We start from the raw sequence: 27,018 nt of genomic DNA, 5'->3' as shown, positions 1-27,018 counted from the left end.
GGTAGGTTGTTTTGAAAACTTCAGTTTAAGGGTAATATAACTTGCATTTGAATAAAGTGAAATACATTTTCACCACCTTTGATTTTTATTTTTAACCCATGACTATTTTTTTCTCTCTCTCTAAAGGTGAACATGTTTAAAAAAAAAAAAAAATTAATATATAAGATTGCTCCAATAATGAAGTGCCAGGTCAGGTGGCATAGTCCTTGTTTCTATAGCTCCTAGATCCATCCCCAAAACATTAAATATATGAGGCATCATGTAGTATGTATAAGTGCTGACATTAAAAGGCAGGTGAAGAAATAAAACAATATTTCTAAATTGGGATCTCGTTTTATTCAATATGATGCATGTTTGGCAAAAAAAGCACTGTTATTTCTGAAATGTACGTGAAAATAGCTGCAGCTAATGGGGAAAAAACATGATACTGTCCTCCTGAGTTCTGACATGCTGTAAAAATCCCATCAAATACTATTATATTCGGAGAGAAAATGGAAATAAAACTGTAAATACCAAAATAAAATAGAGAATAACAAATTCTGGAATTCATGGTATTTCACGTTGCGTTTAAAGTCACAGAGTTGATTTCTAGAAAATTAAAAACATGCCGGTCCGTGGTACACTTTTATTCTCAAGGATAAGTGTGTGTGTTGAAGAGAATGCCTGGAGTCTTTGAGAAGAGCCTTCACACTCCAAGCTTGTTTGCCTGGGTAAGGACAACTTTGAGAACTGGCATGAACGCAGATGTTTCGCTGAAGTTACTGGTAGAAACTATGTGTGTATGGATGTTAAGGCCTTCCATGTAGTTCCGGGACTCAATACTTCTGGCAATGCTGTGCAAACCTGCGATTATTGCAGGGGAGAGCTGAAACAAAAAGTAAACATCTCAAAAAAAGGTTAAGAAAACAAGGCTACATGAAACAATTAACCCCTTAATGACAAAGCCCGTACATGTACGGGCTCAAAATGCATTGTTTTCAATGGGTTTAGGGACCACCCATTGTCCTTAAGGGGTTAAGATCTGTGATTCTATGTGAAACACTATGTGTGCCCTTACAATAAGTAGTTTTTAATAGTGGAACCAGGCTGGTGCATTTAATTTGTTTGATTTTCGTATTACAGTATATAATTTAAACATAGGATCACTTGGATCTGTAAACTCATGCTAAGTATTTATGACCACTATTCCATAGATCTGTAAAAAGACAGTTTTAATATCAATAAAACATTTGTTATTCTGCTGCCAAAATCTCCTTAAAAAGGTCTGGATTCCATTCCTTAGAACCCCTTTTCCATATTGTACTGATAGTTTATTTGATTTGTCACTTCCCACCATTCTACCTCCATTTCCTTGTGATACATTATCTTAGCCGCTGAACATATATGAACAAATTTCGCTGTTCGCTAGTTATTTCTGGAGGGCTAGAAGGAAGGTCTATGGGGAGAGTGTATTTCTAGAGAACAGGGGAATTAATCAGATGTGTTAACCTCTCACAACCCCACCAGGAGGAAAGTTCCCCTTTCCTTGCTACATCTACATCACGTGGGTGGGTTTGATCTATTTTATACATTTTCGGCGGAACCATATACCACTGAAACGAGATTTTATAATGGAGTTCTGCTAAGGTTATACAATGTATGCTATTCCCGACTAGTTGTATCCCCCGTATCCATTCTTCAGGGTCAATCGCAATACTGAACTCTGTCTCCCATTTTATTAAAAATGAAGCCTTTGAATCATCCTCTAAATTCCGTATGAGTTTGATTGCTCCTGTTATTTGCATTTCTCTATTTTGTATATCAGCTCATGAGATAATATAATTTCTCTAGTACTCAAGAAGTTTTTAATTCTAAGATAAGTAAAGATTTCCCGTGCGGGGAGAGCGAAATTCTCCTGGAGTAAATTTATTTAAATTTGTCTAAATCTCAGAGAGATGAAAAATTCCATTATTCCTCCAATTATTTATTTATCTGTAAATCATCAATACTCAAATTATTTGAATTGGAGAAGATGCTGGGAGGGATTTTATTACATTGAATTTCTTTGTTAAGCATTTGATAGTGTGTAGAATTTAATTTCCTGTAGCTATTGACCCAAAATAAACTGTATAAATGAATGTTCTCCACTTATATCCTCCAGTCTTAACCATAATGGTTCCTCTCGGTCCCTCCTATCCCAGGACAAAAAAACGGGTAATCATACATGCGTCATGAAAGCGTTTTAAGTCTGGACAAGCTAAACCTCCCCTTTTCAATGTTTTTTTTTAGTATTTGTTTGGATGTTCTTGTTTTTTTTAATTTAACCATATATATTCCAAAATTATTTTCTGGAACTGTTGGATGAGTCTTGGGTTCACTCTAAGTGGAATTGATCTTAGGAGATAAAGTATCTTCGGAATGATATACATCTTAACCAGCTCTATTCTTCCCAATCAGGATAGTTCAAGATTCTTTCAGGCCACCAAATTCCCCCTGATTTCTCCAAGTAATTCCGCATAATTTGTAACACTTTCAATTTTAGATGTTCTCTTAATGCACAGGTATTCCAATTTAGTGTTATACCAATTAAAGTTAAACAGAGTAATTTCTCAATATCTCGCTCCTCTAGACCCAAGGTTAACGTTTGCGTTTGGATTAAGTTTAATTTGTAATTGGAATAATTACTTTATTCCTCAATCTGTAGCAATGCCTGGACTAGTCAAAGACAAAGGACATCATCAGCATACAATGAAAGCTTGGGTTCTTGTTTACCAACTATTATGCACGTTACATTTTTAGACTGTCCGATCGTTTCTGCCAAAGGTTCCATAGACAGAATATATAATAATGTGGCCAATAGGCACCCCTGGCGTGACCCCTTTTTAATAGTAAGTTGCTCAGATTCTAGCATTGGACCTATAACTTTAGTGCCTGGATTTGAGTAAAGAAGCCTTGTATAATCCTTAAAATCTTCCCATAATTCCAAATGTCTGTAAAACCTGATCTAGAAAACCCCAATCTTCCTGGTCAAATGCCTTTTCAGCATCTAAAGCGAAGAAAGCAGTCCCAGCACGACTAGGTTCCTGTTGATTTATCAGGTTCAAGATCTTACGAGTATTATCCGCTCCTACCCTGAACAAATCCCACCGGTCTTTATGGACCAATTCTGTGATGGTTTCCTTAAGTCTATCCGCCAGTATTTTGGAGAATAATTTAACATCCAGGTTAATCAAAGAAATCAGTCTGTAGTTCGGAATTTTAGATGGATCTTTCCCAGGTTTTAGAATTTTGAATATTGTGCCGAGGCAATCTTTCTAGAGTTGGATGCTCCGGGTATACCCTTAATGATATTGGGGCTATAATTTCATGCAATTTGTGATAGAAGATAGCTGTGTAACCATCTGGGCCCGGGGCTTTGCCCAAGTTAAGTTTGGATATTCCCTTCTTAATTTCGGCCAGAGAAATAGGGAGGTTTAGCTTGTCCAATTTTTCAGCCGATATTGTTAGCAAAGCAAGCTTAGATAGGAAGTTCAAAGTTGTTTGTTTAGGAGTATTTACTTTGGGTAAGTTGTACAGTGATTTATAGTATTGGCCAAAGGCTGCAGATCTGATTGGGCGAAATCAGTTTCTTATCTCCAACTATAATGTTCTTTATTACTTCTCTTTTACACTTGTTTTTGACCCTATTTGTGACAGATTTGCCTGCCCTATTATTCAAAAAGTACTATTTTGGTGTAAATAAAGTAGGGATTCATTATCAAATAATTTGGACTTAATTTTCTCTTTAATTTGATTCATCTGTATACCGATTTTTTTCCATCTAATTTATCTTTATGGATTCTTTGAAGTTTTGCTAAATCTATATATAAAACTCTAGTAGAGTCTCTTGTTTGTTACCCTTCTTCCCTTTATTCGCACACGTTTTAATAAGGGAGCCCCGGATAAAGCATTTGAAGGTACTCCAAAGAGTGATGTCAGAGACCTCCCCATCATCATTAGGCGCAATAATCTTTCGCTTCTCTCAATAAATTGTCTATTTTTAATTCTCATCTATAAAATTTTAAACACCTGAATGACTTATTCCTGTACACTGGGTCACTGAATTTCCATCTAGCTTATAGTCTATAATGCAGTTGTAATCACCACCCATTATTAATCTACCCATTTGAATTTGTTCAATTCTGGTCATTAGCTGTTCTAAAATGTTTAAGGGGGATTGATTAGGAGCATAAATATTGACAATGGAAAATCTTATATCATTTTTCTTGGCTATAAGTATCTGGTTTCTCCCATTTCTATCACTTTCGTCATAAACGTTCAAATTGTAGCTTGGTGGAGATCTTCTTCTGACCTTCCAAGTTAGCATGGTATATAATTGGAAAGAGCACATATATCCACAAATTTAATGGAGAGGTTACTCAATGTGCCTCCTGCATTAATGCCACATCGATATTTTCTATGAGGGGATTATAGAGAAGGCTCCTCTTCTGAGGTGAGTTTAGTCCCTAACAATTCAGGGACATTAATTTCAGTGTCGTTTAGATCATCCCTCCAGCTTGCTCTGAATTATTTTTTTTACTCCCTCTCATATTAATCTTGGCAACCCCTAGCTCAAGCAACAGAAACATACATACAACTTTTGTCCTAATAACTTTCAAACGTTGAGTATTGTTCTAATCAACACTCAATATAATCCAGCTGCCACCGCAGGAAGCCTGAGGCGACTGGACCATGTGACAGCTATTATCTTCAATTATTCTTCCTGTCTTCCTCCTAACCCATCTCCCCTCTACTTTCCCCTTCCTTTCCTTAAACGATATTAGCACGGAAAAAATTTATATACAGCAACAGTTTTTAGAAAGTTTCAGATCGAATCTAGATGTGCTTGTAAGTAGCTGTGGGTCCCATTAAACAGAAGAATACAGAAAATGGACACATGAGCCAATGATACAGATACATTTTTGCACTTACTGTTTGCTCTCTTAGCTTGTCATACAGGGACTCCAGGCGTTTGTTTGCTTCATCTAGCTTCCTTTTTGTTTGCTGGAAAAGAAATTAAATAGCTAGGCATTAAATGATGCTCATTCCTTCTAGGGCATTAAAATCCGTACATGTACGGGCTCAAAATGCATTGTTTTCAATGGGTTTAGGGACCACCCATTGTCCTTAAGGGGTTAAAATGATGTGACCTGTGACTATAGGACATGTACTAGGCAGGTCCAGTGTAATAGATTCTCTGTCTTTTGTCAACTACAAGGAGAAGGGATGAATATCCATCATACTGCAAATTATTTTGGTGCACATATCAGCTATTAATTCTAGTATATGCCTACACATTATGCTGTTATTTCCAACCAGGATTTTGTAGGCAACCATCAAGGCAATACGCAATGTCATTTAAATTAGTCATAGAATAAATGCAGTTACTGTCACATTGTTTTACGCACAGATACAGCCATCTTCTTGATTAATAAAATAATAAACAATCAATCAAACCTATATAATTATATGATACAGAGATGAGCGAAGGGAACAATTTTGGGTTCATGATCATCATGGACTAAAACAAAATATTGTTATTTGTATTATTCAAGTAATCTTTATCTCAAACACTTGATATTCATAGACAATGCATCAAGAAAGAAAGTGTTTATACACCTGGTCAACAGCAGAAGACAAACATCTTTGGATAAGGGCCTCAAATGTGCTTTTCAGAATAAGGTGCTCCTCAGGGATCGGGTTCTTGGTGATCTTTTCAGCAGGCAGAGTGTGTATAGCCTACAACAAAGGCATATTTTTTGTTTAAATTATACAATTGTTAGATCACATCAAATTGTCTTGATTTCAGTAGTGTTTAAAGGGTAGATAAGGCTGCTCTAGAGATTATCTAGAGAATTCTGGTACTTCAAATAATAGTCAGTGAACTGGTAAACTTGCAAAAGTACGCTAACAACTCTGATTGTTAACCTGTATGCCAAGGGTGTCCAACATGCGGCCCTCCAGCTGCTGCAAGACTACATCTCCCATAATGCTCTTTCAGATAAGGGGCTGGCAGAGGAGTATGGGAGATGTAGTCCTGCAGCAGCTGGAAGGCCGCAGGTTGGACACTCTTGCTCTATGCCATAGCCAATTTACCTGCAAGTACAGCGTTCTGGTAATACACCCTAATCACCAGGGCCATGTGAGGTTCAAAGTTTAGAGCAGTGAGAGTTTGTGCTCCCTACTGTAAGTGGGATAAAACTATTGTGTAAAAAGCAAGTTAGAGACATGTGGTTAGCCTTTTAGGCCCATTTTGCTAGTGGTATGGATCTTACATGGTAGGCACTTAAACTTAATGGGCATTTCAGAAGCGCAATGGGTCAATGCTGTGATTATTACTTAAGGCTGCCCAAGCTGATACTTACTAAATAACATGCATATTTTATCTTAACATAAGTGACTACTGCTTCCAAAGCAAGCATTAAGTAGAAATGTTAAAATTACAACAGAAATACTGAACCAGCAAGGATTTTGTTTCAAATAAAATATTTGAAGAGACCTGTATGTTGTTTCCAATAGTAGCTCCAGGAACCCCATCTTTATTGGCCTTTGAAGGATCTAGGTACACTCCTGGCTGTCCAACATGGGGCTGCATGGTTGAAAAGAGATTTGGTGCTCCTGGTTGAACCGAGGATGCTGATGAAGGCTGAAAAGGTACTGATGGAACAGATGATGCAGAAACTGGAACCTGCTGCTGCTGAGACCGTGAATCAGCTATAGGATTCATTATGGGAGCTGTGATTGGAGGGGGTGGTACATAATTTTCTAAAACCTTAAAAGAGACAGACAGACAAGAACTGAGTGCCATCTTATAGGCCTTACAAACTGCACATTTAACATCTATCACTGTTTGATCTGGACAAAAACATGCACATGGGCAGTGTGTTTAAACCTGACCTTAAAACCTATGTTTTTGTGGGAATTGGGCTCTGGTCTATTATATTAAAAAAAAAAAAAGTGCCATTTCCACTTTATTACAGAACCACTAAACTTTTTTCCTTGCAGCTTGCATTTTAGTAGTTACAAGAGAAAACAAAAAAATAACAAGGATTAGGTATCTCGTTTTGTGACTTGCCCTGTGAGTACAAAGGTCTGATGAATCTGGATAAGCACGGTAGCATCTGCACCTGTATCTCAGGGAAAGACTCTGAACTGTGACCTTTGCCAAAAGATCCCCTAAAAAGCTAGTCTATCAACCTGACATGACTATGCTGGAAGTTAACCCTGTCTTTCCATATTGTCAGTCTGAAAGTTGCTGATAAGGCTGCCTGTCTCTAAGAAATCATAGATCATGCAGTGGTTATATTATATTATATATATATATATATATATATATATATATACACATACACACACACACATACATACATATTACACACATAACCACACTCCAAGGGCAAAAGTATCGGGACATATCTTTTAATTATTGAATTCAGGTAATTCAAATTAGACCCATTGCCAAAGGACTGCACCGGGAGGCGGGTCCCGCGGGACCCGCCAAAAAACTTGCGACCGGCGGTCAGGCACTGTACCTGCGGGTCCCGGTAATCCCGCGCAGTCCCGCAAGGCTGCCTTCTTGCTGCTCCCTTACAGCGTCTCCTAGCTTGCTCCGCCCAGGAACAAAACAGAGTCACGTGATGTGACGTCACTTCCTGTGACTCCGCCTTGTTCCTGGGCGGAGCAAGAGAAGAGAGACGCCGTAAGGGAACAACTCGAGGGCAGCAGCGCAGGACTGCGCGGGAAATCAGGTAAGGAGGCGAGCATGATTGGCCACAAATGTGGCGGGAGCGGGCGGGATTGGCCACAAATGTGGCGGGAGCGGAACACCCACATTGCGGGATTAAAAAAGTAGTCCCGCGCAGGGCTCTAGTGCAGAGAATCAAGCACTGTAGCCATGCAGTCTGCCAGGGCCGGGCCAAGACATAATGCCGCCTGGGGAGAAGTTTGAAATGCCGACCCCCCCCCCCCGCTCATTTTCTACCTTTCCTCTCTCTACCTTCTCATAATCTACCCCCCCTCCCTCTTATCTACCCTACCCCCCCCTTGTACTTCACTTACCTTTCAGCAGTCCTGCGGCGAGTCTCCCTGCTCTGTCACGGTGCGCACTGCTTCAATGTTGAGCGCCGGAAATGACGTCATATTCCGGCGCTCAGCATTACAAGCCGGCACAGGGACCAAGCTAGAGGGCTCGCAGACGGGAGAGAGGGGCGCTGAGCAGGTACTGAAAACTGGATAAGCGAAAAACCACTTGGCGCCCCTCTCTCTCCTCCCCTGAAAAGAAGAAAAAAAAGGCGCTTGGGGCGTTAAAGTGCCGTCTGGGGCAATTGCCCCACTCTGCTCCAGGTCCTGCAGTCTGCATTTACATTTGCTCCAGGCCCTGCAGTCTGCATTTACATTTGATGGAAAAATGGGTCATTCTTAAGTGCATTCTTAACTGCGATAGTATAGCACCTTTGCAATAAGTCACTTCGTGAAATTTCATCACGCTGGATATTCCAAGGTCAACGGTAATCAGTGGTATTGGAAAGTGAAAGTGTTTGAAACAGAGTTTCATGGAACGGTTTTCCATGGCTGCATTCAAGCCTCACATCACCACGTACAATACCAAGCATTGGTTCGAATGGTGTAAAGGATGCTGCCACTGGGCTCTGGAGCACATACCTTTTTCTTTGAAGTTCTGCTCAGCGCTGGGGGATCGTTCCAACCATTTTGAGGTCCTGCAAGAAAATGATTTTGTTAGTGTTGAAAAAGCATTTTTGGAATGCATCTAACACATAATTTGCAATTACGCTGCATGGTATAGCAAAAAAAAAAAAAGAAACAAACCAAAAATTTGCACAAGCACTTTGGACAGATTTAACTTTAGTGTTCTGCTTCAATCTGGTATTAAAATGATCCTACATTCAAAGATGGAAAATGGATCTGATGCTACCAAATATTAAACCCAAATATATAAAGGGGGAGGGGTGTTCCTGTTAAGATACTGGGATACTTTAAGGTAAAATAAAAAGCTTCCATTTAAAAATATTTGTATACAATTTGTGCTTTTTGACTTCAATGGCAGGCCGCAAATTTTTCTAGCAGTTAATGCGAAGACAAAATCAAACAATTCATCTGAAGCCAGAGAGGCATCTATATAGCGAGGTAGCGGTTTTAAAAGGTATTTTAAAAGTGGCAAGGCTTATGTGGAAGCACATTTTTTTGGATGGCCCCCTTTCTCCGATGAAGCTATGACATGGTCGGAGAATTTGTGGCTTTTAACATCAGTTATACAGTTGTAGATTGCCTAAATGAACCTGGGGTGGCAAAACATCTCAGGGGTAAAAGGAGACATCAAATCCATGAGGGAAAATAAGCACTTCCAGATAAACCTGTTATTTTTCATTACTGACAGATTCATTAGTGGAAATACAATATATGGCAAAGAAACATAATTGTTTAGTCCCAATTTAAATTGAATGTGCCATTATAATTTTTTTGGTAAATTCCACAATTTGGTAAGCGTAAGCAAAAAAGCTTCAAAGATTTGCAATCTACAAAATATTTTGTTATCTACTGTCTACTGGGTGCTTGCTGCAGCACTTGTTCACCTTGTGGGTAATTCCTCATATCTTGAGCAGAGAGATATTCTGAAGGTGAAATGCAAAAAAATATTTACAATGCAAGGAAATTATGTAATTCATATAGCGTTCAGATTTGGGACATTATGTTATTTCATCAGAGGCAGCACACCTCGCTGCTCATAAATAAAATTGGCCATCACAGATGCTGTTGTGCATATTCTAATTCTCTGATCGTTACCAGCTAGAATGGTGTTTGATAGCAGCTTAAATAAACTGTCCATGTTTGAACAAACAATAACCAAGTAGTGTTTAGGAGAGACATAGAAAAGCTTTTTGTTCTAATACATGCATGGGAGAGCTCCTAAAAGCAGGGGGCGATTTAAATATATCCCAACATGCAATGCACATAGCCGTGTAGTTTTGTTTTAGCAGTATGCACATATCATAGAAGTGCAGACATTTTGCAAGATGTTAGCATACTAACGAATGAAAACCCCCTTTTTTGGTGCTATACTCATATCTGCTTGTTACACATAGTGTTACGTGCAACACAGACATTTGTGCACAGTGTCCAAGTTTACAATTAAATCAACTACCCTAACTCTCAAGGTGATGTAATCTGTAATCTCCCACCCCCAATTCATGCTCAGACCTGTTCTTTGGGATGCAGGCAGCTCACTGGTGGCAGGCAGAGTACCTGTAGGTCCAGAGGGAGGAGGTGGATAAGGAGCAGAGGTAGTAGGAGCTCCAGGTCCGCCATGCTGGAAGGATGCTCCAGGAGGAGGAAGAGAAGAGGAAGGAGAAGAGGATGATGATGATGCAGCTGGGGGCTGCACAGAGTAGTTTGGCTGAGGAGCAGAGCGAGAAGAGGAGGCGTAAAGAGAATTGTGGTAGGAAGAAGCAGAAGGAACGCTGGCTGGTTGGGGCTGATAGACGGCCGATCCCCCAGAACCGTAAGAGTATTGTTGGGATTGCAGATAAGCTACACAGAACAAAAGGAGGAAGAAAATAAAAGTTAGCATTTGAGAAAAACAAATGATGATATTTTTTTTTATTGTTTTCACAATCCCAGTTACTAATAAAACAATCTGTGGGCTGTCAACTTAAATCATTTCCAAAATGACAAGGGGTCTCAGTTACAACTGCAGTTGAGCCCACTAAGCTTTTTCTTGCAAGGAGAATTGATTTGGTCCTTGGTAAAGTCATACATTTTACTGGGCCAACACAAACATAGAAAAGATGCACATTCGCATGGAATAGCATTCCATTTGAAGGGGCCTCTGAAGATGCTGAAAGCATGTGGTTTTTATATTGCTTTCGGTCTGTATCCAAAGTTAATACTTTTCCTGACTATGATTGCATCTCCTCTTGGACCAATATTTCTACATCCATTACCCTTATTATGATCCATTTATTATTTATTTGCGTTAGACAGCTGCCAGGATTATTGTGAAATAAAAAAGGTGGATATAGTGGGGATTCTAGAAAGGTAAACAGACTTTACTGCACTATTGGATTTAAAAGATTATGATGTACAGGTCCACAGGTTTATTTTCCACACCAATTTTGAATACTCAACTTCTAGTAACCTCTGAAATTAATCAGATATCGGATTACTCACTGATCTGTGTACTTCAACATAGTAAAGGACATTAAACGGTGCACGGGAGGATACATACGCTGAGGATATGGTTGACGGGGGCCCATGTGAGAGTTAAAATTGTAAGACACGGTGCCCGAATCTGGTTGTGGTGGTGGTGGTGGTCCAGTAGTAGCAGGAGCAGATGGATAAAGGTTTCCTGGAATGTTAAAACCAGCAGCAGGGGGGTGGTCTCTCTGAAAACACAAAATACACTCATGAAACCTTCAAACAAATTTGTTTTGTAAAAAAAAAAATAAATAAATAAATCCAGAGGGCTATCTTTAATATATTTCAATGAAAATGAGCATGCAGCCGCACACTTTAATTTCATGTTTTAGAAAATGCCCTAAACTACGTTTGTTAGTTTGACCACTTAAAAGAACAATTTTTGTTTCACGTCCAAAAAATCCTAAAGAAACCTATTTGAGATGTGATTTACCACATAAAAGGCATTAGACATGTGCAGAAATAAACATTTATCATCAACTCCTGGTGTAATGTACTATTAAACCACAGAGGGCATTGTGTTTAACCCCTTCAGTTCCCTATGGACGTACATGTACATCCTAAAAAGGCATTCAATAAAGCCCCTTAAGATGTACATGTATGTCCTGACTTTCTTACAGCAGCAGGGCCATCTCCTTGCCATCAGCCTGGACTTCCTCCCCATCAGCAGAAGCCAGCATCACCGACTGATTGTCTGAAGTGAACACCAATAAGCTGTTACATAAAGCAAGTATATGGAGACAGCCATTCACTATGCCAAACCTATTAAGCCATAAGTATTAAAATTACTACCGTATATGATACTATGTAAGAGATGAAGGTGGACATCTAGAACATAAAAGATATGTATGTCTCTGGGCCATAAGATACCAAAAACCCCTGTACATGAAGGGGTTAAATTGCAGGAGAGTCTCAGTGGGTTCAAAGGCAGCGTAGTCCCACTGATTCAGCTCCTTGGTAAGCAATACAAGCCTGTAAAATTAGAAAGAATATCCCAAAGTTGGGGTACATAGACGTAGTGATGGGCAAAGCTATTTATGGCCACACAGTGAGACGGAATCCCCAATATTTGTGCCCCAGGTGCTTTTAAATAGTATTTACTGTGCTGAACACACAATATTTGTAAAATTTAATTTCAGTTGAAACTTTATAACCTAAATTAAAATAAAAGTTACAGACACCCAAAATAAAACTGCAAAGCTGTTCAGGCAGGAAACAAATATAACATGTCACAACTTACCTTTATAAATCAAAACGAATTGCCAGCCAGAATGATAACTAAATCATTACCCCTATTCAAAATGCTTCTATATGACAACTCAAACGGAAGGACATCAAGAATATACTTAGAGTGAATTGGCTACAGAGGAACAAACACATGCTCCTCGTGTTTCTAAGGAGAATAAAAACTTCACAAAATTAAGAAGAGGAAATAAGGGAGAAAGATGCAAATCTGCCTAGGATTGCCAAGTAATACCTGAGTGTCATAGGAAGCAGCAGCAGATGAACAGCCACTTTGGGCAGTAGGGATTTTGTTACTCCAGGAAGTGACAGTAGGGGCAATTCTAGCCTGAATTAAACAAAGAAATAACAATCACCGGAAAAAAAGAAGAAAGCCTCAACACTAAGGGCAGTTTCATTGATGTTTGGAAAATATGGCCAACAAGAAACGTAAAATATTGTATTAAGTTTTGCATGCGGCTTAAATTTTCTAAGCTTTAGTAGTTGACCCACTAACACTTTCATGCATACCGACATGTCCTGAGCAATCCCTATTGATGCTAAAATACTGGTGTAGAGGTTTACCTGAGGGTAATACTTAGCATCCCTGCCTGGTTGCATACAAGATGGACCATGCTGTGGCCCCACTGCCACTCCTCCTCCTCTGGTAACGCTGGCTGTGGGAGTCAAACCATCTTCTCCCTGGGCTCTCGACAACCGGTCTCGTAAGTGCATTATGTTAAGCTACACAAAAAAAACCCAAAAAAATAAAACACAGTAATTATCAGAAATTACAAAAAAACCTGACATCCATGTAAGTCCAGTGCCATACAAGCAAATGTTGATGAGTGATGCAATACATTATTTATTGGGCTATTTAGTGCTTCAGTAGAATATTACTTTTAAAGCAACACCAAACAAAACCTAGGACAAAATCAAAGTGTTTTTTTTATTATTTTTTTTAAATTATTGCAAGTTATGGTGTACTTTTTATAACCCGAAAATGACAAATTATTTTTTTAAAAAGTATTTAGTTTTGAAACTAAAACACTTCTCGCACACAGTAGCATACCTAAGGAGCTGGGCCCGCAGCTTACTGCTGTAGTGCTCACACACTGTGCAAGGTAACTTTTCCCACCCAGGTTCCTGCTTCCCCTGGGTGGGAAAAGAGTTTCCTCACTCAGTTTGTTGGTAAGCTGCAGGCCCAGGTTGTCTGTGTGCCCTCAGTGATGCTCGGCCCCTGGACCAGAGAAATATACATAAGAGTGAATGGGTGAATGAATAAGTTATTGAGCAAGGGTTAAGGGGCAGAAACGGGAAAGGCAGTGTGTGGGTGGCAGAGGTGGCACAGGCAGGTTGTTTGAGGGGCCTACCACATAAATGTCTGGCTTAGTGTATAGTGATATTGGTTATGCTGCACTGCTGTCAATGTCTGGCTCAGTGTGTAGTGATGGGAGTTTTGCTGTTCCATATCTGTTTAGTAAAAGGTTATATAAATAAAATAATTAAACTACCAAATACTCTAGGTTAGCCCCCGCTTGCACACCATTAATTTCATATTGCTAAATTTCAAGTACATTCAAAGCAAGTCTAAAAGAGGTCAGTGACTGAAGTTTTTGTTGGCTAAAGTCTTTAAAAATAGTGTAATATAAAAATTTAAAAAAAAAAAAAAACCCACAGACACACTTTACTCACCTGGTTGGTGTTGACTGGCAAGAATGCCATAGCAGCTGCAAGGCTGCCCTGCGCAGCCAACAGATTGGCATACTGACTCATCTTCTCAGCCAGAAGGGCCCCCACATCCTTTGTTTCCACAGCTTGAGTAACTTGTACTGCTCTACGAAGGATAACTACTTTCTCAATGAGATCCTAATGAAAAGAGAGATTCATCATTCTTACTGGTTACACATTCACACACAAGAGCTTTCCAAGTAGTATGTTTTTTTTTCTCTTTAATTTTAATCAATTTACAAAAAAACTAATCTGCATTGATGTCTAAGGCAAAAAAAAATTGCTTATGGGATTAAATATGTTTAAATTCACATTATATTACATACAGCACACAGGAAATGTAAAGATGGATCACGCCATGCTACAATAGGTATTGCTTTAAGGTTAAGCACCCGTTTTGTTTTTAGCTCCATTTATTCTAAATATGCCCTTTTATAGCATCCATGTACATGTTGAATGGCCCAAAAAAAAAGAAGAAAGTTAAGCTATTGTTGGAAATTCTATGTTCTATCAAGTCTCATTGCCCCACAAAGCAACTGACCTGTAAGGACAGTGGAGTTGTGCCCTCCTGAGCTCTGGTCCAGCAGGCGACAAGTTTCTCAACATTTCCTGCACAAATGTAGCACAGACAGGCTTGTGCCTGTAGAGGTCCATCTCCTTCTTTCTCCAGTCTGGACCCCAGCAGATCTATAAGAAAAGCAAATAAAAACTAAATGCAAGCATTTTTCTGTGTGCATCACTGCCATCAGTGCTCAATTTAGAGAGCACAAAAAAACACCAGCCATTAACGCAAAATTTCCACTGGTAAAGAAATCGTGTTAGGAGTGTAGTAGCAAACATACCACACAGAGCAGAAAACTCCTCAGGCTTTGCGTAAGTCAACACAGCAGCCAGGGCTTCCCTCCAGTTCTGCAGGTCACATGACTGCACAATTTCTTTCCAGTTTTTGGTCACTACAGCAGTGATAAGCTGAGAAATACATGATGATATCTTCAGTTAGCTCCAAATAAAACTTTCAGTCATTAAAAGCACTTTTAAGCAGGGGAGTAATGTTTTTTATGGTAGTACAAGTCTTAACAAAATCCCTGTTTAAACAGAATTTAATGAGCTTTACATTAAAGGCTAAATTGCCAGATTTATATCTATTTTTTTTTTTAGTGAACCCAAAAGACCTTTCAGCATCTTATGCATACCCTGGTTATTTTGCTTTGACTCTTAGCAAAGTACTTTGTTTGTGTTCTAGCCAGGAGATCAGGACCGCCTGCTATGGCCAGTATGATGGCATCGGCCATGCGGTTATCATGTAAACAAAGGTCGACAGCGCTTTCAAAGTTGCCAGTCAGCAGTGCCTGGGTAATGAGACCATCAACATCTACAGAAAGAAAAAAAATACTATGAGCAAGTAGCCATTAAAAATAGTAAATTACATGGCATGCAACTACTCTATGGCAATAAATACCACTTTCTGTGTTAACCTTTATAGTTAAACCGCATAAATGCTGTACATCTTATAGTCTTTAAGGGAAAAAAACATATAAAAGACCTTATTACCTCCGCTTACTGAGATGTTGAATGTTTCACCAGCTGAAATGGAATCACTATTTTCATCTTTCTCTGTGTTTGAAATCTAACGAAATACAAACACAATAATAAATGATCTGCACTATTTAATGTGCATTCATGTAAACCACACTTAAGTCTGTGATACCTAAAAGAACGGTTATGGCGACTAAAAAGTAACAGGGTTCCTGTGGATATAACTCTTAAACAGACCTTTTCACTTATATCCACAGGAACCTTTTTTACTGTATGGAAACATGTATACATACAATTTCATTTTTACTATAAAATACTTAATTAAGGTCTACCAAAAAAAAACCACACACACACAAAAGTATAGGAAATAAGTACCTCCCCCAAGAACTGATCATCTGTTGGTTGACTTCCCTCATCATCGCTCTCAAGAGCCTGGTCAGGTTTTTTCAAATCCTTTTATGGCATTTGAATTTAACATAAGGAAAGGTGGAAGGATTAAAGAAAAAGAAAAGAGACAAATCAAATGAAGGCATGCTTGATTAGAGGAATAGGATTTATTAAACTGTGTAGCATTAATATTTCCTTCTGATCATGGTGTAGTTCGCACAAGACACATCAAAAAGTGAAATGCACTAATCCGGCATAAAACATTTGAATATTTTACACCGTCAGATTGTAATGTATGTATAGCCAAACATGTTGCCGTGTACATATACATACAGGAGAGGCTTGATTTTGAACTACTGTTTTGAGAAAAACAGTCTTTATCTGGTATAAAAAAATACAGTGAAAATTCCAGTATTAGGGCAGCCATGTCTATAGAGTTTATTTGGACCTGAAAATATTTTCTAAGGCTCTACCATTTATAGAAGTCCAAAACGTGGACATATATGATGAGTCATAAGTAAACGGTGCCATGTTTTCCCAAAAGCTGCGGATAATTATACATGTATGTGTGTGTAATATATATATATACACATACATACACACACACTATATGGACAAAAGTATTCGGACACCTGACCATTTACACCAACAGGGACTTTGATGATATTAAAAACATGGTTGGGTGAATTTGGTGTGGAAGAACTTGACTGGCCTGCACGGAGCCCTGAACCCCATTAAACACCTTTGGGATGAACTGGAATAGAGATTGTGAGCCAGGCCTTCTTGTCCAATTTCAGAAAAGTGAAAGCTGTTATAGCTGAAAGGGGGCATATTAATGTATATGAATTTAGAATGCAATGTCATCAAAGTCCCTGTTGGTGTAATGGTCAGGTATCTGAACACTTTTGCCCATATAGTGTGTATATAATAATTTGCCCTTAACCCCTACAAATAAAGCAGAATATTATTTGTCCTTCAGTAACTTCGCATACAGAAATTACCACTATCATTGAAAGCCGATTTACTTATTTTAGTTCTTGAGCTTTTGTGGTTTAAATGATTTAAGAACATTTATTTTTTTGGTTAGTAGAAATGAAGCAGAGCATAAACAAAGTTGGTATGCATATACCTTTAGTACAAAAGTAACTTTTCAACAACTAAATGATGCAAAAGAAATCTTGGGGCTAGATTTATTAAAGGCATTGTTCCATCTACTGTGCAGAAATGAAAAAAGTTAAATCAGCATTACAAGTAGGTTTTGTAGCTACTGAATGCACAAGCCTTTTCTAGTTAAACACAAGGGATTTCCAGTATATTAAGACTAAGGGGAAAATGTACTTCACACCTAATTGGTTGTAAATCCCCACCATACATGGAGGCACATCTTAACTGTGGAAATAACTTTTTCTACCAATCAGCTGCAACAAAGTAAAGTGAAAAATGTTTGCTCCCACTATTTAATCTGGGAATTTCTTAACAGAACCAACAACTGCTGGTTATGATGGCAACAAGTACAAAAGGAAAGACCTGTGCATACAAGCAGCTGACTGACATTTTAGGATCTGAGCGTGAGAGACAGCGTGATTTCCCTGAAAATTAAGTACATTTATCCCCAGAAGGTTAGACACACACAAGTTGGTTCCGCTTCACAGATTTTTGTTACATACTAAACATTAACCAGACACTAAACATTTAGGCGTGTGACACACACTGTTAACAAGATTTTATACTTCTACCTGCCATTGCCCTGTAGCTTTATACCCACGTAAGACAATAACCTGGGGATGATGAAATACCCAATAGAAAACTTTTACACTTTTTAGCCGGAAAATACAGACTCTCAAAAAGGTAGATTTTCCACCCAAAATAGTACATTTTAGAACAGAATTAGAAAAATGTTTCTGGATGCCATTGGGAGCAACAAGTGCTTACCCTTCTTCATTAAGTTATCCAATTTCTACGATGGAAAACGTTTTGGTACACCTACCTCATGCGTTTCTTCTGCTATAGTGCTGTTACTTAAAGCCGATGCAATCTGGTTTGAGAGGGAAAAAAGATGGTTCTGTTAATGAAAACACATAGATCCCCCCATAACAAAAGAATCCACTATTTTAATAAGGAAAACAGACAAACCACAGATTGCTTTCCTAGTAACACATGGTAAAGACTGTAAAAACAAAAAACACTTACTTTTGCCACCAAATCCTCCTTTCTGAATCCAAGTAATTCAAGATATTTACCACGAGAATCATCTTCAAAATTCACCTAAAACAAACCAACCATTTTGACAAAATGCTTGAAAACAGAACTATACTTGAATTTGTTTTTGATTATTTTACCATTATAGCTAGGGGGCAATTTGGTTAAATTAAGAACTACAGAGAGAGAGAGACTATACACATTTGTAAAGAGTCTCGATACACATTTTCAATATTCGGCAACATACGCATGGGCTCCCTTTTTTCAGGTGAATTGGTTAGAAGGGGGCAAATAAGTAATCTGTCCGTGTTGCACATGGATTTATGGTGCTCGGCATAGAATATAAGAGAAAAGCAACAGACAAAACATTAGAGCTCCTAGTGGATTTTAGGCATTTCTAAAAGGTCCAAGCTACAAGCTATTTTAAAATACATAAGAACAATACTGTCTAGGTTCCAACATTGCTAAGAAAATATAGGGTGGTAAAACAGAACAGGACATCACAGCTGGACCAGTTCATAGGCCGAATGGCACAAAACTAAACCGGGGAAAGTGAGGGTTATGCTAGATGCTTTCAAATAACATGTTTAAGTACAGAACAAGAAAAAATGTGAAAATGCATTTTGTGCATATTTGTTTGTGTTGAAAACTTAAAAGGTGCTGCAATTTCTTTCAAAAAGCTCTGGTCCATATATTATATATATTATATATATATATATATACACACACACACACATACACACTTGCAGATAGTTTAGAATAAAAAAATAGAAAGACCGACCTTCAAGAAAGACCACACGTTCTTCTCAAAGTCTGTTTTCGAGTCTTCAATTTTCTTCTGGCAATATTCCAGGAAAGCTCCCGTGCTGACCACATCTTGAAGCTTGTTGGAACGGTTAAGGAATTCCTTCTCAGTAACCACCTGGCTGACGTACACATGAAAGGGTTGGTTTGGGGCTTGTGGATGCTGCTGCTGTTGAGGGGGTTGCTGCTTCGTAGCTTCAAACGTGATTAGTTTTCCTCCAAACTGCAATGAGCAAAATTATTTAACTTGGAAAGTGTCCACAAAATGATGTGCCAATAAACCCCTGCTTTATCGTTACCCAAATTGTCCAACAGAAACATGGTACAGCCAGACCAAATAAGGTTCTCCGAGTATATCATAGTGGGAAACATATGGCATCATCCTATGATTTTCTTGCACAATGTAACAATAGTCTTTGCATTTAAGTTACCAAATATGTATTTTATTTCAAAAGCATTAATTTAAAAAAAAAAGCACTTTTAAAAATCATAATTTATCACAAGGCTACTTTTCTACGATTCTTAAAATCTGAAAGTTCAGGTTTCAAAATGTTATCCCACTTGATTGCTTAACTCACGCTAGGACTCGGCTAATGGTGATACAATCCTGGATTTCTAGAGGGTATTGCGGTGTTGGAGTTACAATCATTCACAAATAAACAATTCAAGTCACTCACAGAAAATGAAGCCCCAACAGGTCGTCGCAGCCACTTTGGGGGTTTCTTCAAAGGAAGAACAGTGCTTTGCTTGGCAGGCTGTTGAGGAAGCTGCAAAGGAGGAAGTGGTTGCCCTGTGCCAAACGGGTCCATGTTTCCAAATGATGACGAAAGCTACGAGGAAAACACATGAAAATCACAGCTTTAACGGCACTGTGCATTACAGAATCCATAGCTCAGTGAGGAGTAAAATAATTATCAATCTTTTTGTACAGTCCCATTTTTTTATCATTATATATATAAACCCCAGAAATGAAACTATAAGATAAACAATCCTTCCAAAAAGCATTCTATGCATGGTCTTCAATTATGATGCTGTGTCTTGTGGTTGCCTGCATTTTTGCTTGTGCATATAAACGATCAATGGATCTCATTTGAAGAAAACAATTCGCAATAACCTCATCTTTGGTCCGAGACTGCAACTTCTAGGCACAAAGTACAGAAAACACGGAATGTAGGTACACTATAAAACTCTATAAACGATCAAAGATGTTTAAGTTGTAGATTATGTATTAAATAAAAGCGAGTGCTCTACAACAAAACGAACAAGCTGCTCAAACAATCTGTGTTGGCAATGTAGTGGCATTTTTCCTGCCAGTGGCAAGTTAATATAATATGTGCACATTTACAACCCCCTGCTTGCCAATAACAATATTTGTACATCTAGAAAAAGTGTGCAGAAGATCCACGAGAGCGGTTTTTGCAAACCACTATATGAACGTGAAGTGAGTGTATTTACCTGGTCTGCCTGCTTTTGACTCAGATTGTCAGCCATACCCCCCATAATAGAATAGATGCCGATACGTCCATCAAACGAAGCAGCAGAAAGCACAGCAGGGTTACGGGGACACCACTGGATATCAAAACACCATTGTGTGCTCGTTGGCAGCTCATACAAGACCTGTAGACAAAACAGAATGTAATAATTTATCTGAAAATATGAAACGTTCTATAGCTCTGTCACAGCCAATTTACACAGTCCACAGCGCCTGCATTGTGTCGGAAACACTGAACAATTATAAAGATTAGTCATTTGAGAACTTTTGAGACTGTTGTAAACTGTTCCCTTCCGCATTAATTTACTTTCCAAGACAATTAATGTGTACAAATCAATGTCACCATTATGGCCACCTTGGAGATTTGAAATTTTCAAAACCTAGAATTGTATATACAGTTCTATATATACTTTAAAAGACTTCCATGCTTTAGCACTCTAAATTATGTAAATACAGTAATGGAATTACTAGAGAGTAACTTACCTCTCCTGTATTGGGGTTGGAACACAGTATCCTGGAATCTTTTCCGCAACTAAGCAGCAATTCTGGGTCTGCATTACTCCACGCGATGGCCAAAATGCCCCTGATTTAAAAAATAAATTAAAAAAAGTCAAGTCAGGAGCTGGTCTATTTTCATACATACACTCAGCTATTATGCATGTTTAAAGAGAATACAATAGTTTGAATGTCCCTTTAATACTAAGCCAAAGGGAAAAATATTAGTGTAAAATTAAGCAAGGCCAAAAGTCTAAACCTCTAAGCAAGAACAGGCAAATGAGTCCGTACCGTGTATGGTTTTCCATAACTCTCAGCGGGGATGAAGCAAATCTCAGGTCCCACATTTGTATAACAGGGAGGCGATCATCTTCTGAAGAAAGAACCATCTGGGTGGCAACATCAGGGTGCCAAGCCATTCCCGAGCAATGCATCTGGAAACGAAAAAAAGCCACGTGAGGAGAGGGATTAGAGGAACACAATTTACTAGAATGGCTTCTGGCTTTATGCACACGTTTTGTTAATAAATAAAACACCAAGGAGAAATTTCAGGGACCATCCCTGCATCAGTCCATGAAGACAACTCATCAGCTTTAATCACACCCTTGCGGTGTCAACATATTGTTCCATTAATCATATACGGTACCCTGTTGCTGTGGTCGCTGACTTTCAGAATAGGCTCATTCTTCCTAAGATCCCAGACTGTGGCTCGCCCGCTGGGACTAGTGGAAGCTAGAATATGCTGCACTTGTCGGTTCCAAGCTATACAGCTAATGTCTTCCGGAGGCTGCAAGAAATCAGACCAATATTTTGTTACCACCAGAATACTCACTGCGTGGATCCCATATGACAGAAATAAACTGCATTATGAACTACTGTTCTAAGTCAACCCTTTGTGAATTGGCGTTATGGATTTTTTATTTTATTTTTTTTTATTTATTTTTTTTTAACTATGTGATTGTATGATAAAGTAGTCAGTATTGTTGGCTAGAACACTAGATCTTGGGGCTTTATAACAAATTTGAGAACAACCTCGTACCTGTACGTTAATTACGTGAGGAAAACAAAATGGCACATCACACCGTACTGTAATGAACACTCAAATTTTAGGGGAAATGTACTTGTGCAAGTAATCCATGAAAAGTTGTTCTGTAAAATAATGCATGTACAGCTTACAGTTCTCTACAAACTATGGAGCAGGACCTCGGTGCTACTTTGGATTTCAAGGAGAAAGCTTTTCTGAAAAGAACCCAAATCACAGTGCAATGTGGTTACAAGTATATCAGACTATTAAACATGAAAGACAACCAAGTTCCATAGGCATAAAGATTACCCTACTGCCTTTTCATGACTAATGTCAGATGTTTTCATCTGGAACCAAAAGTTTACAATCTCAATCTGTGAATTCTTCCCTTGTTCCAACATCACTATTCTAGAGTTAGATTTAGTTTAACAAGTCTAACCCTGGTCTAGAGAGGGAGTGCTGTGGTTGAGACTGCCTTACAGTGGTAACAATGTAAATCATCTGACAAAATGGAGATGCTTTAGCTCAGAAGGTAACCATTGCTTTTCTGAATGCACAAATATAGTTTACCTGAGATTTGGCACCCGGCGTCATGGGAACAGCAAAATTATTCAGATCCCAAATATAGATTTCAGATTCATTGGCACCAGAGGCTACAAGATTTGTCTGTTAAAAGGGAACATATGTTAAAGATAGAACATAGGCAAGGTGCTCTTTTACTAAACGACAAGGAATCAGAGAATGTACAAGAAACACATGAACTGCGTGCTAACGTATGCATGTTACAGATGGAGTTTAAAGGGTATGTGCACATTTTGAGAAGAAATAAGGAAGTTATGGAAACTCTTAATGTTGTCTCTTGAAGTGAGCCTTTAAACTAGTACCCTGACTGACAAATGAAAAGCACAAGCTTTTGACAGTAGCATGTCTCTCAGACTTCAAAAGGTACATTACAGACAATTTATGGAACATATTTGGAAGGGATACTTGAGTACTAAAAGGATATACCTAACCTGGAAAGCGTTTACATCTAAGGCTCTCACTGGTCCAGTGTGCTTATCTTGTTGGGCAATAACCACATCACTGTCTCCTGCTAAGATTTTAGTGGGGTCATAGAGAATCACATTCCCATTCTCTCCTCCGGCAATGAGAACACCAGAAAGACTGGCATCAGGGTTCATTTTGTAGGGGCCCCAAATAAGCTTATGGTACCTAGAAAGACAAGATAGTGTGAGAATTTTTTTTTTTTTAAATGAAGCAATCTGTAAGTTTTTTTTAAACATTTGCAGAACTATATACAAATTTAGGACATTATCCTGCACATTGGCATTATGGAAAGGGGCACTACACCATTTTTGTAATCAAACTACAAATTAAAAGTATAAATGTCAAGATGTCAAAGTAGCTCTAAACACACCCCAAATCCCATTTCTTTGATTAGCTTGCTAACGTCTGACTCCTATTAGCGTGTGTTGAAGAGACTATCCTAGGGGTTTAAATGCTGTTACAGATGTTTTATTAGTTAAAATATGCTGTGTGTGTTCATTTTTGTAACTTAGCCGAAAAATACATAATACTTAAAGAATTTATACACGAATGCATAATTCCAAATGGCTTTCTTGCCACTATATATATATTAGGTGTCCCAAGATTTTTGAGTGCCCCCCCTTTTTGCAAGGTGATATCTATACATGTTTTGGGAGACACTGTTAAATATTTATAAAAACTAATAATGAACAATACCTATGAGCACTTGAGAATGTAGCAGATGACTTCATGTCCAAGGAATGATCTGTTAGGTCCAGTTCAAAAATCTCCAGGGAGGCATTGGTGCTGAAGGTGGCATCTAGTTGCTGAGCAGAAGTACCTAAACAGAGAAGAGTCTGTTATGCTCAAGCATTCATTTGCCCATGTTTTCCCACAATCCCATTTTATTTAACAAGTTTGTAATTCTATACTTAAGATAAGATCTGATAAGCCAACAAACAAACCATAAAATATAAGAAGATTAGTCTAATACAAAATCGCAAACATTTAACAGAAATCAAAGATTGACAAGGGGATAGACATCCTTGTGCCTTGCAGGACTTCTATTCTTTGTATCTATGATTTTCAACATCCAACTCCCAATTCCCATTATGCTCGTGAAAGTACAACTCACTAACACAGACTGACCAAAATGGGGGGAGGGGCACACTTTTCAAATGTGGCCTTTTAGCCCCAAAATAAACAAACATGTGCATGGGTGGTATCACTGTTCTGAAGAGATGTTGCTGAACACATATTGGGGTGTTGTTTGAAAGTGACATATACCAGGAGCTGTAGATCCATACCTGAAGTAATCTGTGTGATAAAAAAAACTACCGTATTTGCTCGATTATAAGACGAGGTTTTTTCCAGAGCAAATGCTCTGAAAAATACCCCTCGTCTTATAATCGGGGTCGTCTTCTCAGACCCCCCAAAAAATGTCTGCTGGGGCCATGCTGCTTACCGGTCGCGAGCAGCGTCTCTTCTGTTAGAAGCAGGAGGACAGGAAGCTTGCAGCGTCCTCACAGAGCTCTATCTCCCCCTCCCTCCTCTGGGGGCGGGGCCAGAGAAGTTGCTCTACAGCCGGTCCCCTGCAGAAGTCTTCGAGTGAGAGATCTGCAGTTCAGGTAAGGGGGTGGGGGAGGGTTTTTGGGTAAGTATGTGTGATTAATGTGTGTTTAATGTGTGAAGTATGTGTGATTAATGGAATGAATGAGTATTTAAATGTGTTTGTGTGTGATAGCATGGATGTGTAAGGGGGGTGGGGGTTGTAGCATGGCATAGGGAGGCTGTAATCCCACTACTATCATCCCCAGGTTCCAGCATGTACTGGCTGCCTTGGCTTGATAGGAGTGTGATTGCTGTTAGCAGTTTGATATATATATCAAACTGCTAACAGCAATCACACTCCTATCAAGCCAAGGCAGCCAGTACATGCTGGGTTAAAAGGCATATCATGGGGCTGAGTGGCATATAGGGGGTTAAAATGCATTTCTGGACCTCCAGAAATGCATTTTAACCCCCTATATGCCACTCAGCCCCATGATATGCCTATATACCTCCAGAAATGCATTTTAACCCCCTATATGCCACTCAGCCCCATGATATGCCTTTTAACCCCCTATATGCCAGAGTGGCATATAGGGGTATAAGGCATATCATGGGGCAGAGTGGCAAATAGGGGGGTATAAAGCATTTCTGGGGGCAGAGTGGCATAACTGGGGGGGGCAGGTTGGCAAATAAAAGGAAATTTAAAAAATATATTTTTCTCAATCATAGCTTTTATTAAACATGAAAAAATAATTTACATGAATTAATATTTACTGGTAAAACTTTTTTCCTATAGGGTCGTCTTATATTCAGGCTTTTTGTTTTTTTCCTAAATTAATATTTTGATTTTGGGGGGTCGTCTTATAATCGGGGTCGTCTTATAATCGAGCAAATACGGTACTACCAAAGTTTGACAAAGGGTGGTAGTAGAATTAGTGCATGGAAAGGGTTAAAGCATTTGCAATACCTTGGGGTGTCTAGTCTTCAAAATTGTATGGTTTGATGGGGTAAATTGCATTGGCCGGCTCCAAAGCACAAATAGCACATGGGGCAGAATTACCAGATTTGGAAAAAAAAAAAATTGAAATAGCAAAAGGCCACTTGTACTTATTGTCCAATAACTTGCAGAAACAAACAAAAAAAATCCTAAACACATTGGGCATTTCTAAACTCAGGACAAATAGCAGAATACATTTTGCAGGTTTTTCATTAGTGTTTTTAGATGAGTAAAAGATTTTTTTAAATAAGTGTTTTTTTCCCCCCAATTTTTCTCTCTTTTTTTATAGGAAATTAGATAAGATCAAAAAAATGATATCTGAAGAAAACCATTCTTGTCCTGAAAGGCTTTGCATTTTTTTTCTCCACCTAGTGGCAATAAAGCTCTAAGCCTCTATCACGGTTTGGATAGTCTGCACAAAAAGCTGCTAAGAAGTGGTTTATTGTAGCAGGATGGTGTATTTGGAAACATTACTTCCTAAGTCCTTTCCAAGTAAATTCACAGAGATGGAAAATTTGCTAGTAAGTTTTGTTGCAGTAGAATGAAGGTTGTATACACAAGATGATTAACCATAAGCCCTCCTTATATCGTTCGGGAAAGGGCTGGCTAGCAAATTGCAAGCATGTAGTGCTTCCAAAACGTGAGACAAATTGAAACTAAAATACAAACAAAGCTTTTGGCATTGGTGTAAAATCTCTGCCACCCTTGCTAGTCTTCTCCTGGTATGGAGTGAAGTCGGAGAGGAATCACTGAATTCACATGACCTATTCAAGAAACAAACACACAAGATTTCCTACCAGTAGCTAGGTATATTGGATGGTGCTGAGATGGGCTCCAGGCCTGCATAGCAGTGCGATCAATTTCTTTTAGCTTCATTCTGAAAGTAAATTACATAGGAAAAACGTTAAAATATAAATGCTATAATGGAAAGAGATCAACAGAGTCAATTTTTAAAGACTCTCTCCTTTACCATCAGTTTGGGGTAGGAAGGAGGCCAAGATGCAGACAAAGCCAGGGTTTCTGTACACTTGCTTAGGCATGTGAGCTGTAATCACAGGATCGCATGACTAATTTTAACCAATCAGGTCTCAGTGATCCAATGAAGACACGTTAACACAAGGAATGAATTGACAGTGATATTCCATGTCATCCCAATGATCTTTAAAGGACTGCATAATGGCATATAACAGTTTTAAGCAAATAGATTATAGTTATGAAAAAAAGTAATTTTTTGTTTGCATATAGGTCTGTTATCTTGGTCCCAAAAAAAAAAAAGACATGTATTAACAGTGATTTTGTTGCAAAGTGGTAAAAGAAGACTAATCT

The 27,018-nt window shown here is 38.6% G+C and overlaps 1 protein-coding gene across 7 annotated transcripts; it reads right to left on the bottom strand.

Annotated features, from left to right (window-relative positions):
• Window positions 1-313: 313 nt before the first annotated feature.
• On the bottom strand, window positions 314-26,681 carry SEC31A (SEC31 homolog A, COPII coat complex component). 7 transcript variants are annotated; one of them, XM_053462828.1, is made up of 29 exons: window positions 26,663-26,681; window positions 26,490-26,569; window positions 23,862-23,985; window positions 23,132-23,330; window positions 22,689-22,784; window positions 21,741-21,881; window positions 21,386-21,528; window positions 21,083-21,182; window positions 20,563-20,724; window positions 19,785-19,937; window positions 19,085-19,330; window positions 18,295-18,369; window positions 18,092-18,139; window positions 16,093-16,170; window positions 15,733-15,808; window positions 15,375-15,553; window positions 15,024-15,150; window positions 14,723-14,868; window positions 14,146-14,319; window positions 13,036-13,194; window positions 12,707-12,799; window positions 11,261-11,417; window positions 10,234-10,563; window positions 9,609-9,647; window positions 8,680-8,735; window positions 6,518-6,790; window positions 5,638-5,757; window positions 4,951-5,022; window positions 314-865 (listed from the first exon to the last, which is right to left on the bottom strand). In XM_053462828.1, the coding sequence occupies exons 2-29, from the start codon at window positions 26,566-26,568 to the stop codon at window positions 686-688; spliced, it is 3,825 nt and encodes a 1,274-aa protein (XP_053318803.1). In that variant the 5' UTR covers window position 26,569; window positions 26,663-26,681; the 3' UTR covers window positions 314-685. The 7 variants fall into 7 exon arrangements, with proteins under 7 accessions (XP_053318803.1, XP_053318819.1, XP_053318811.1 ...); XM_053462844.1 differs by having other exon boundaries at window positions 10,279-10,563; XM_053462836.1 differs by lacking the exon at window positions 9,609-9,647.
• Between the last annotated feature and the right edge of the window lie 337 nt (window positions 26,682-27,018).

Source organism: Spea bombifrons, chromosome 1, assembly GCF_027358695.1.
Source record: "Spea bombifrons isolate aSpeBom1 chromosome 1, aSpeBom1.2.pri, whole genome shotgun sequence".
In the NCBI taxonomy this organism is placed as follows: domain Eukaryota; kingdom Metazoa; phylum Chordata; class Amphibia; order Anura; family Pelobatidae; genus Spea; species Spea bombifrons.
This window is presented reverse-complemented; position numbering and strand designations above follow the sequence as displayed.

Bases quoted from the DNA above. Each gene is read 5' to 3' on its own strand.
- SEC31A (XM_053462828.1), bottom strand. From the start codon at position 26,568: ATGAAGCTAAAAGAAATTGATCGCACTGCTATGCAGGCCTGGAGCCCA. The intron at 13,195-14,145 runs GTGAGTAAAGTG...TTTTTTGTGTAG, and splicing joins TGCCAGTCAACACCAACCAG to CTTAACATAATGCACTTACG. The intron at 866-4,950 runs GTAAGTGCAAAA...TTTTTGTTTCAG, and splicing joins ACAAGCTAAGAGAGCAAACA to CTCTCCCCTGCAATAATCGC.